This window comes from Astyanax mexicanus, chromosome 1, assembly GCF_023375975.1.
Source record: "Astyanax mexicanus isolate ESR-SI-001 chromosome 1, AstMex3_surface, whole genome shotgun sequence".
Classification (NCBI taxonomy): domain Eukaryota; kingdom Metazoa; phylum Chordata; class Actinopteri; order Characiformes; family Acestrorhamphidae; genus Astyanax; species Astyanax mexicanus.
The window spans coordinates 93,933,703-93,946,000 of NC_064408.1; the positions used below are offsets into that span (position 1 = coordinate 93,933,703).

At 39.7% G+C, this 12,298-nt stretch overlaps 1 protein-coding gene across 1 annotated transcript in view; it reads right to left on the minus strand.

Annotated features, from left to right (window-relative positions):
• cpa6 (carboxypeptidase A6) overlaps nt 1-12,298 on the minus strand; it is a 54,817-nt gene that overhangs the window by 20,820 nt on the left and 21,699 nt on the right. Inside the window, exons 3-4 of the mRNA XM_007253565.4 lie at nt 5,683-5,807; nt 2,738-2,852 (exon numbers count right to left, since the gene is read on the minus strand). Of these exons, the coding sequence (XP_007253627.4) occupies nt 2,738-2,852; nt 5,683-5,807 (240 nt within the window). The remainder of the gene's footprint in view (nt 1-2,737; nt 2,853-5,682; nt 5,808-12,298) is intronic.

Here is a 12,298-nt window from a genome sequence, read left to right on the forward strand (position 1 = left end):
CACAAAACAGCGACCAGATCAAAAGACCTATGTTCAAAAATTATTGACTTGCATGAAGCTGAAAAGGGTCACAAAAGTATCTCTAACAGCCTTGATGTTCATGTGTCCACTGTAAGACAGACAGTCTACAAATGGAGAAAGTTCAGCACTGTTGCTACTCTCCCTAGATGTGGTCGTCCTGTAAAGATGACTGCAAGAGCACAGCACAGAATGATCAATGAGGTGAGGAAGAATCCTAGAATGTCAGCTGAAGACTTACAGAAATCTCTGGCACATGCAAACATTTTTGTTGAAAAATCTACAGTAAGGAAAACATTAAACAAGAATGGAGTTCATGGGAGGACACCACGGAGGAAGCCACTGCTGTCCAAAAAAACATTGCTGCACGTTTGAAGTTTTATAAAGGTCACCTGGATGTTCCACAGCACTACTGGCTAAATATACTGTGGATAGATGAACCAAAATTGAGTTGTTTGGAAGGAACACACAAAGCTTTGTGTGGAGAAAAAAAGGCACAGCTTGCCATCATTCAAACCTCATCACAACTGTGAAACATGGTGGAGGGGGCATGTGTTTTGCTTTCTGGATTTTGACTCTTTGCCTGTTTTTTTCTACTCTGATTTTTGCCTCGTGATTTTGTTATTAACGATTCTTTTTAATTGCATTTACATCCCACTACCTGTGTTACAGCTCTAGTGTATGTAAGGAAACAAACTTTAAAGACCAAGCATGCCCTGTTTTGAGTCACTTTTGAGTGTATGTAAAGAAACAAACTTTAAAGACCAAGCATGCCCTGTCTGAGCCCCCTTTTGATGAAGAGAAATTTAGCACATTTTATTTTACTTTCATCACTTTAAAACCAACCTGTTTATTAAAACAAGCTGGTCTTTATGATGATTTATTCAGTGCCTTTAAAACCATGTCATGGCTGCTGTCAAAATGATACCAGAACGTTTAAGATATTAAACACTTTAAATTGGGCTTTTATCCACTCCATGTCAAAGCTTGGTGGCTGCTCATTCATCAACATAGCATATAATCTAAAGCAGTGTGGTGTGATAGTTTGTTTTTAGCTGAAGCCACACTGCAGTGAGAGTGTAATGACGGGTTAGCATTGCTTATGATGATGAAAACCTCTACATGTTCAGTTGTCTAGAGTACACAGAGAAGAGGCTCACAGAAAAAACTACAGCCTAAGGGATCGGTCTTTGCTGCTGAACCAAAAGAGAGAGACAGAGAGAGAGAGAGAGAGAGAGAGAGAGAGAGATGACTTGAAGCTACACTGACATGACTGATTTACCATGCTTCTAACCCAGCTTGAAGTTTGCCTCAGTTTGAAGATGACACTCTTTTTCTCTAGCTCTGTATGTCTCACTATGGCTTCATTCACATTAAAAGTCAGATTGCTCAAATCTGATTTTTTACTCAGATCAGAATGGGTTATCTTGACCGGTCACATTCACAAATGTAAGTGATCTGTATCTGTGTATAATGTGAACGAACCTGTACCTAAAACGCCTCATGTTCGCACATTGATACATGTATAAACGTTACCTACTTCACCAACAATAAAAAAACGTCATATTTGAGAGACGGCTTGTAGCTTTATAAAGGTGAAATGGATGAGTTAGCAGCTCATATGTGGAGCATCTTTTGCACAGCTGCACCAAGAGATATGTGGGTACGAGAGAGATGCATTTAAAAGAAAAAGGATGCATGAATTTGACCGTTCACATTCATGTCGCATGCCAATGAATTGGATATGTATCCGGTTAAGGACCACATATGAAAGTGACTCAAATCTGATTTGAAAAAATAAAAAATAAAAAAATAAACCGATTTGGCACGTTCACACAGCCATGAAAAAATCTGATCTGAGCCACATTGAGCAAAAGATCAGATTTGAGTCACTTCAGCCTGGTAATGTAAACATAACCTATGTCTCTCTCTCTCTCTATCTCAATATCAAAATTATTTGAGTGGTGGGTCGTTCTCAGCAGTGCAGTGACACTAACATGATGTTGGTGTGTTAGTGTGTCAGCAGTGCTGCTGGAGGTTTTAAACACTGACTGAGTGTAGAAACGAGGAGGTGGTCCTAATATTCTGACTTGACTCAGCTTATAATGCCCCTCCACCCCATCAATGGAGATGTACCACCATAGGACCACTGAAAACATCATAGTGATGACACTATGTAATAGAGGTGTGTGATTTGTGTAAAAACCCTACCAACACTGATGTACCTGATATCCTCATTCAACCCCCACAAATATTAATGCCAAAAAATCCATTAACCAAATGATAGCCTGTCTAATGGTGGTCACCCACCCCTACCCCTTGATTGTAGTAGCTATCGAGATGTACTACTATTATTTTTAATGAAAAATTCACCACATACACTAAAACTACATTCAGCTAAGATTATACAATAGTTTTCACAATTTTTATTTGTGGGTTTATTTGGCTGCCATCTTGCCGGGGATTTCTCATAAGCTTTTGTTTGGAGTGTCTCTCTAAATAAATCTTAGTTTCTTAGACTATGTAGATCTTACACTTTACCCTACCCATCTACCCCAACAAAAATCAGGACACCCTACACCAAAGCATGAATGCTTCATGGAAGAGTAAGGAGAGTAATAGGGTTGTTTCTGATATAATGGTCAGCATGTGTAAGCTCAGAATAAATGTGTGTGTGTAGTGAACTGTCCACAGTCAATACGTTCATGGCTGTACCCACCTCCACCAGTGGATGATACACTTCATAATCGTACTGGAATTCCGACCGGCGCTTTCTGGAGGGCCGATGCCCTGCCTGTTTCTCCATTTCCTTCTGGACATTGGAAATGAGCACCCTGTGGGGAACAGCAGGGGGCAGGGCAGAGAGGAAATTTATACACCCGGCTGCTTCACAGCTAGTTCACAGTAAAATCAGCAGCGTTAGATTTCCTGTAAAATACAGTCAAATGCAAGGTATGAGAGAGTGAAGAGCTAGAGGATGGAAATTGGGATGTGGCAGGTCTATGACAGAAACACTAATAGCAAAAGCCTATAGGGGACCACACAGCTTACTCTCCAATTGAATGCAAAGGTTCAAGCTAATCTTCAATATCTTCTGTATTCATTCATATCCTCCTAATTAGAAGGTTCTCTGCTTTGTATGTTTCTACAGTAGTTAGTGGCAGCATCAAAGTTTGGAAGACTGCTATGTAATATTGAAATATTAGTATATTATATAAATCCTTACTAAAATCCTTACTATTTCATAATTTCTCGGGGGTCTGGAACAAAAATAGGATAATTTTTTGGAATAAATTATCTCTATAAGCTCTACAAGAAATATATGAGTGAAAATATGTATGTAGATAAAAATATACAGTATATGGAAAATGTATGTAGCTGAAAAAATCTGACCAACAATTAGCATGATGCTAACTGCATAATCAACATACACTCACCTCAAAACACTAGAAATAGACTTCCCTGTGACATTAATGGCATTGGAAATGTACACCGACATGTAAAGAATTATGGGATAGCAGAATGTAAATTGATCATGAAGGTGTTACCACACTTCGGCTTGGGAGTGACCACGTCTGTAGAAATTGTAAGGTGTTATCTTGTGATAGCAGGTTAAATACTGGCCAGCATGGCAAGGCCACATGAATTATCGTTAAAATAATGACTATGACATCTAGTGACTGTGATGCCATCTGGCTAAAATAGGCTATGCTAAAAGACAATCCCACCCACATTCAATGCAGGAGACCCCACATGCATTATACTATACATTATACTATAAGGTGGTTTTGACCAATCAAGGTTTTTAGCACCTAGTAAATAAATTGATGGTATATCTTACACTATTTTTACATTATTTTTTTCTGCATTTGCCTCTGTTTAGGATTATTTGTTCATTCTAAATAATGTATTAGTTTTCAGTTACATTCCTAATGTATACAAAATGAATAAAACATACGCATTAAAGCTAGAAAACCCATACACACCTCTCTCGGCTCTGACACGTTTACCCACATTTCCTCGGCTCCAGGCATCAAAGGCTTCTCCTAAATTTGCTGAAATGCATCAGCCCGCGACGTCTGTTTGGATTGGTGTTCTGGGTGAGAGGAATGAAAGGAGGGAGCGAGCGAGGGAGGGACAGCAGGAGCCTCTGTGGCTGCAGCCGGATGATAAAAGTGCCGCCGCCCTGTTGATTCGGCTGAGTGATTGATGGGCGAAGCGGATAAAAGGCTGCTTTGAGAAAAAGGTCGGATCATGGGCTTGGGAAGCTACCTCTCTCCTTTGGTTCAGAGACTGATGTTTGCGCTCCGGGGGTTGCCAGTTCTGCTCCCGGAGTAGCCCTGTCCAGGGTATGTTGCTGTTTTTCCCTGCTCTAACACAGCTAATCTGTATGCTAATTCCCCCTTAATCTCTGAGGGCCACTGAATGGGCCTGCACTGCTGTTAATCACTCTTAAGGCTGTGTAACACTCACTGCCCACTTCATTCAAACCCCTAATGTGTAGCTTCACCTTGCTGGTGTACAGCATCATTGCTGTGCTGTGCTGAGAATAATCCACTACCACAATAATATATGAAAAACATGCTTCTGTGGCCAGAACAGCTGTTATTAATGAGGTGTGGGGGATAGTACTGTGATATACACTGACAATAAATGAGAAGCCAAGGAAAAGGAACTACTTTTGTGTCCCATGACTTTTGCCATGTCCAACTGAAAGCTAAGGTATGCTACACTGACCTGTGGGATATGGATATGAGAACTCCTGCATTAAATGTGATGGATGTGATTTCTGCCAGAGGAATGTTAAAAGTCCTTTTTTATTGTTGTTTCATTAATTTTGCTGTGAGCCTGTGTTTGTGAGATAGTGCTCCAGTGCTCCTGTTTCCGGCTATTCATGATTTGCAAATGCATCATGTCTGATTGGCTAGCAGCAATGTGACGCTCCCTCCATGGCTCTGCTGTAGGTGATTGCAAGACAAGATGGGTTGCGGCATTAAACCTAATATACAGGTTGGCATTGTTTATTTTCTGTCTATTTTCTTTTATTGGCTTATCCAGGCAATAGATGTAGAGGGACAGTTCCACATACAGCATACGTATGCAACTCAGAGTGACCTATTGTATTTTAAAAAGAGCAAAATTACGAATTTGAATGGACACAATTGGAACATCCCATAAGTCTGGCACCCATTGTTAGTCCTCTGTCGAACTTTACTTGAAATTTACTTACAAAATACATCTTATAACTTATTCAGATATAGCTGTTTCAAAATACACACTGTTGCGGTGCAGTGGATAACACCACCGCTTGCCAGTGAGCTACCATGTGGGAGACTGGGGTTCAATTCCAGATCTGGGTAACTAAGCTGTGCAACACCGATAAGAGTCTTGGGGCAGACTCCTAACCCTACATTGGCCCACCTCTGTAATAGGAATAACCTTGTAAGTCGCTCTGGATTAGAGCGTTAGCTCTCGTAAATGTCGTAAATATAAATATAAATGTAATGTATCCCCTGATTTTTGGCATGTCAGCATAGTGCAGCATATATAAGAGGTATAAGGGTAAGGTTTGTTTGTTAGTAAAGGAAAAGCGCTAAAATTCCAGAATCATAGAATTAGTGTGTAACAGAAGAAATCGCAGGACAGATATGAGCATAGTCTTACTCATGGTGGATGTGGGCCTGCTGGAGATGGGCTTTGAGACTCTCTGTCCTGCTGTGACCCACGTGGACATCCACTGAGCTGCCAATGTTGATATAGGAAGTGCTGCTGGGCTGCCAAAGGTCCACCTGCACAACAACGTAAAGCCAGTCTGTCAATGATTTTAAATTGTAGCATTTTGCAAAAAAAAATCAGTTTATTACTTTTATTACTTTTTTAGAAAATGGTTCAAAACATTGGGGTTTTCTTCAGTACCTTTCCTTAAAGACCATATCTGTAATAAATTCTTTTGTAGTAGTTTTTGGCCTGAAAGATCATGTTAGAACACCTTGGTATGTTTAGTCTAACAGTGTTGTTATTTATAATTTTTCAGTCACATTATCCTACATCAACAAATATGAGTGCATTTTTTTATTGGATTACAGCTTACTGGCTACAGTATTAGAACTTCCTACCTTGTATTTTCTCTCACTGCCTTGTACTTGTACTCACGGGCCACTTTATTAGAAACACCTACCCTGTTTTTTTTTTTCAGTCACTGGCCACTTTTAGAAACTCCGGTACCACTTTAAAATAAGACTACCTTTATAAAGGATTTATAAATGGTTTACAATTAGTTTATTAATGGTTAGTTTTTAGGTTGTAAATGCCTTAAAAATCATTATTAATCAGTTATAACTAGGGGTGTGACGAGACACTAATCTCACGAGACGAGACACGATATTGGGTTCACGAGAACGAGACGAGATTTAAAAATAAAATTTTAAAGAAAATGTCAAAAATGAAAAATTTATAAAACTAGAGTTTTATTTGACAAAATCATATAGCGCACAATTAACAGACTGGTTTCTCTCACACATTGATTTTATTGGAAAAAGAAATAAAAATAAGATTAAAAAATAAAAATAAAACTTTTCTAGGTCTTATATAGAGCAAACAATAAGTGCAAACTACAACCAGTCATATTAAGCCTAGGGTTTGTGTTTTTTTTTCCTAAATCTCTTGTAATTTAACAATGCACAACCATAACCAGTCATATTAAGACTAGGGTTTATGTTTTTTCTCCTAAATCTCTTGTAATTGAACTATGCATAACCATAACCAGTCATATTAAGACTATGCTTGAAGTGCAAACAGAGACAGAACATTTTTTTTAAATACAGTACAGAGCTAAGGGATTAGTACACCTGCCTATGAAACAGTCACGTGTGGGATTTACTTACAGTATTTACATATGCTTTGTGTCTTGTTGGTCACTCTGTTACTGTTTATTGTTTCCACTGGAGCCAAAATGCAGCCAGACATACAACTTAAAAGTAGTAGGAGCATCTTCTATGCCAGGATTAAGTTATTTAATTAGAATTTAGTATGGTCCAGTTCTCGTTTTTTCCGCCAGTTTTCGGGCTCCCTATCTCCTTATAAAGGCGTTTTTTCACGACCGCGACCCAATTCAACAGCCGGAGCAGCGGGACCGCGACCCTGACAACACGGGTTCGATCCCGCGTGAGGAGCGGTGTGTTTGTTTATTTACTTATTTTTTCCTTACCGCGTCTGCACAGATCTGATTGACTGAAGAGAGCGTTTGGTGATCTTACCCCACACGTGATTGGTCTGTGATTTTTACTGCACCGCAAGCGTGTATACAAGTAAATCCTTCTCAGGTTTGGGTCCGCATTGGACAACGTTTGTGTCCGGACCCGGACCGCGGTCCGCCCATTAGTGACCTCTACTCTATGCATATACCCGAATTTTCCTCTTTTGCTGAGAGCTGCTCTCTGCTCAGTATTATTTATATTATTTATATTTATTTTATAATGAAAAGTAGCTCCTCAGCTACCCGCTGTATCGCTACTGGGTTGCCAGATCCCTCTTAAAAAGTCCACACTAAACTATTTTTTTCTTCCCGCGAGACAGGTTTAAGCGTGATGAGAAATATTGTCACGTTTAATCTCGTGAGATATCGTGCCACGGGATCTCGTCACACCCTTAGTTATAACACATACGTAGAAAGGGCAACAATAAAGATGGCTGTGGGTTCACTATTTGGCAAACAACAGGTCATTGTTGCCTTTTCTACGTATGTGTTATAACTGATTATTTAAATGATTTTTAAGGGATTTACAATCTAATTAGTAACCATTAATAAACTAATTGTAAACCCTTTATAACCCCTTTATAAAGGGTAGTCTTATTTTAAAGTGGTATCGAAAGTGGTACCTTGTATTTCCACTTGCTTGCCTCTTTATTGGATTTACGTAACATAAACGTTCTAACCTATTTATCATTGGTCAGTTTCTGACCACAGCACCACCTTTATCCACCACCTTTTTTATATGGTAGTCCACTTCCAGTATGGCAGTGGCACTGACATGATCACTGTATGTGGCCCTGGTCTGAGTATATCACACAGTGATGTAGCTGAGTTCCTACACATGTCTCTGTGGTCAGAAACTGACCTCTGATAAGGGCTAGAATATGTCGAACACACTCTGAGCATCAATTTTCACATTTACAACAAACCCAGCAAGATACACCCACTCAAACCAAGACAGATACATGCTTGGCCTACATTTGAGTGTAAGTTGTTTATGCTTTTGGACATGATTCTGCAGTGTCAGCATGCTCTGATCAGAAACGATGATCAGTTGCTTCTTTACACTCAACCATCTCCAGCAGAACTTTAAGTCAGCCAGCAGGCCTTTCAGAGACTTCAGCCTAGATTAGATTACACTTGGGCATTCAGGATCAATACTTTGAGCTTAAGTGAGGCTTCTGAGTCAGACTGCTACCAGTATATATGAACTGTATGTGTGTGTGCTTGAGTATATGTGTGTGTGTATGTGTGTGTAGACTCTGTTAATGAACCACCAAACCACATCAGATTGACAGAACATGCTGAAAGCCCCACAGTAGCCCACATCTCGCTCTCTGGAGTAGAACTCCAGCATCAGCAGCCTGTAATCTCCTGCCAACTCACTGCCCTGTCGGGTTTGGCTGCTATAGCTAACCAAAAAGTGAAGTAAACAAAACGCAGAGCTCTTAAACAACTCTATACTGCTCCACCAACAACCAGCACTGGCGCCAAGACTGAGACATAAGCTGATTAAAAAGATGCATTGATATTTGACTTGATGCACATCATAGTGATGCACTTCATTTCCAGATTAATTAAATGCATCATGTCACTGAGAAAAGTAAGTACATTAATTTTAAACACATATGCTTTATTACATGACACAGTTATATACATTATATACTGTCACTGGAAATACGTTTTAGAAGGCATTACCATCTGTGTGCCTAAAAAGTTGTCTGTGTACTAGGGTTGCAACGGTATGAGATTTTCACGGTATGATAACCGTCTCGGATAATACCGCGGTATCACGGTTATCACGGTATCACAGTTTGTTACATATATTATTAAACTGACCCTTAAAGAAATTACAACAAAGTTTTTTTGTTCAATTAACTATTTATTGTAGAAACTACACCATCAGGTGAAGGAAACCATGTTTTTCCACTACTCTTAAGGGCATTAAGAGTGTATATATATATAAAAAAAGTTGGTATATAACCAGATACTGCAGAAAGAGGGGATTTATTTCTGACATGATCCTCACAATAGAGATTTCTATTTTAAGGCTTTCACACCTTAAAACCTTCAACATATGAAAAACAGGCACGTCAGAATTTGAAAATTAACGCATGTAAATGAATGGCGTCTTTCACATCCAGTCCGGCCAGGACCTTTACACGGACACGTGAATCCATCGTAGCACGCACTTCACGCCTGTACCTGCGTGCCCAAATTTCGGATAACTCAGCGCTTTTGCGGGCGCTTACCGCATGGGTTGTGCACGACTACAAAGAAGTTTTATTTAGGTTATTAAGGTAAAATTATAAACTGAACACATACTTTGCGCTGCACAGCGGGGTGGTGTTCTCGGAGATGGGAGAACAGGTTTGATGTATTTCCTCCTTTAGCTGTGACTACGGCCACATTGATTACAAGCTTGTTGATTACAAGATTACAAGTCTGTTTTCAGGCTGTTTGAATGAGCGAAATATGATCAGAATTATGTTAATTAACACTAACATAGAAGCATAGAACTATTATTTAATAAAAATGATTTTTAAGAACAGCTAAACACAGTGCGGAGAAGTTCACGTGCGAGAGAGAGAGACACAGAGAGAGAGAGAGATTTGCGTGTTCTGATGAGAGCTACTCACAGGTAAAGGTTCTCTTTTATCTCCTCGTGCTCATTTTAGTCCAATTCATAATTCTGCAGTTTCTCAGTGTTTTCTGTCGTATTTTGCGGCTAGCGCGAGCGCTTACAACTAACACCGCGGACCGCGAGGTGCAGCCGCGCTGCCGCTGTTATGCCGAATCCGACTCCCTGCTCAATCCGACTCCCGCTTCGCGGACAGAATCGGCACAACACCTCCCGCTGTAGAACTGCGGGAGTGAAAACAGCGCTTATAAATAAGTTAGTTAAGTTTCACTTTCAGTTTTCGTTATTTGGTTCGTTTTCATTAACAATAATAATTGGTTACTTAGCATTAACATTGTGATTATCACACCAGAGCTTTATTTAAAAATAAAATATATAATTAAAAAACAGATGCCTACATCTCAGACTATTTTCTGGAGCCCAACCCGACCCGGCCCGAGGAATGTGGTGGGAAATCTCGGCCCGAACGGACCCGATTTCGGGTCGGTCCTCGGGTCAGGTCTGGTTCGGGCAGAGAATCTAGGCTCTGATGCACTTTCTGCCATTCTCACCGCTGTGTGCTGAGTAGCTGAAGCGGAGCAGAGTTGCGCATGCGCGGGTGACTTTCTCCGCTGGCTTGCGTTTTACCGGTAATAAGCAAACACACACGGTATGATAACCGTGCATTTTAATACCACGGTATACCGTGAAACCGGTTACCGCTGCAACCCTACTGTGTACCTTAAAGGATTTTTTACACAACCACATTCAAACCTCTTATTTGACTAAACATGCTGTGTTTATTTCAGTGTCTTTAGGACTGCTATACTGGGGCAGCTTGCCATCAGCTGCTGGAGACCTGAGAGAACACAATTGGCCTTGCTCTCTCTGGGTTGGTAGATGGCGCTCTTCCACTCATCACTCCAAAGGGTGATGTTGATCAGCACAGGGCATCTGTGAGCTGATGTATCAAAACCAAGTGGCTGCGCTTTCCTTCGAGTGCACTGTGATGCTACTCTGCAATGCCACATCAGCTATATTTGGAAAAGAGGCAATGGCTGACTTCACATATCGGAGGAGGCATGTGCTAGTCTTCACCCTCCTTGTGTTGTGGCATCACTAGTGATAGGGGATATACAGCTAACTAGCAGCTGTATGGGTGGGACAATAAGCCTAGCTAAACTGGGGAGAAAATGGGAAAAAAGCTTTTAAAAAACTGCTATACTGTATGTAAATTAGATCTACTTCCACTGTTTTCCTGAACAACTAAATTGAAAACATATTTTTGAAAAACTTTGTTGTTGATAGGTGGAGCTAAACTGTTGTGGGCTAAATAGGTGGACATATGTGTGTGTCTTCGTTTTTATGACATTATAAGAACAGAAAATTAGAAACAAGCTCATTAGATGCAGATGGCATTGTGGGCACTATAAAACACCCCAAACACAAAATCTATCCCTCTTCTTTTTCATACAGATCCTATAAAATGTCCAGACTGCATTTTCAAGGGCATATCCTGAGCAATAATGCAGAGTGTTCTCAATATTTTAAAAGCCTCATTATTGGACCTTGCAGCTACATTTATATTACACTTTAGACAGCTCAATACTGGGGACTTTATACACCTCGAGCTCATGTCTGGCATTAGGGGTTTCCACAAACATTTAGACATAGTGTATGTAGTTATTCTTTATCTCATCTTAAAGGGCTCATATCCAAACATTTTCTAGTTTTGTATGTTTCTCTAAGATCCACACAAACCCACAAAAACCCAATTTAATACATCACTATTGTAATGTATATTTCATTGAACTGGCTGTTTTTGTTCATGTGCATTTAAGAATGAAATATGTACATAAATGTTTAAAGCTAAAAACACTCCTTCACGAAACACTAACTTTACTGTGATTGATTAGGGCTAAACTGCTGTAGACTGAATAGTGTGATTAATTGGCAATTTATTGGCCAATTTATCAAAAACACCTACCATACTGATGAACTATACAAACTATAGCCCTTCTTTACTGCACAATTTATTTTCCCCCCTTATTATTGGAAACAGCCCACCATAGAACCACCAAACTGACCACTGATATAGGGCTAGACTATGATGGTGTACACAGTGTTGGGCTCAGGCTGTATGAAGGGCATATACAGCTCTGGAATGATTCAGTTTCTGAATCGATTTTTCTGATTTTGCTATTTATAGTTATATAGTAAAATTAACATTGTTGTTTTATTCTATAAACTACAGACACATTTCTCCCAAATTCCAAATACAAATATTGTCATTTACATCATTTAATGGCAGAAAATGAGAAATGGCTGAAATAACAAAAAAGATGCACAGCTTCAGAAATCAATATTTGGTGGAATAACCCTGGTTTTTAATCACAGTTTTCATGCAT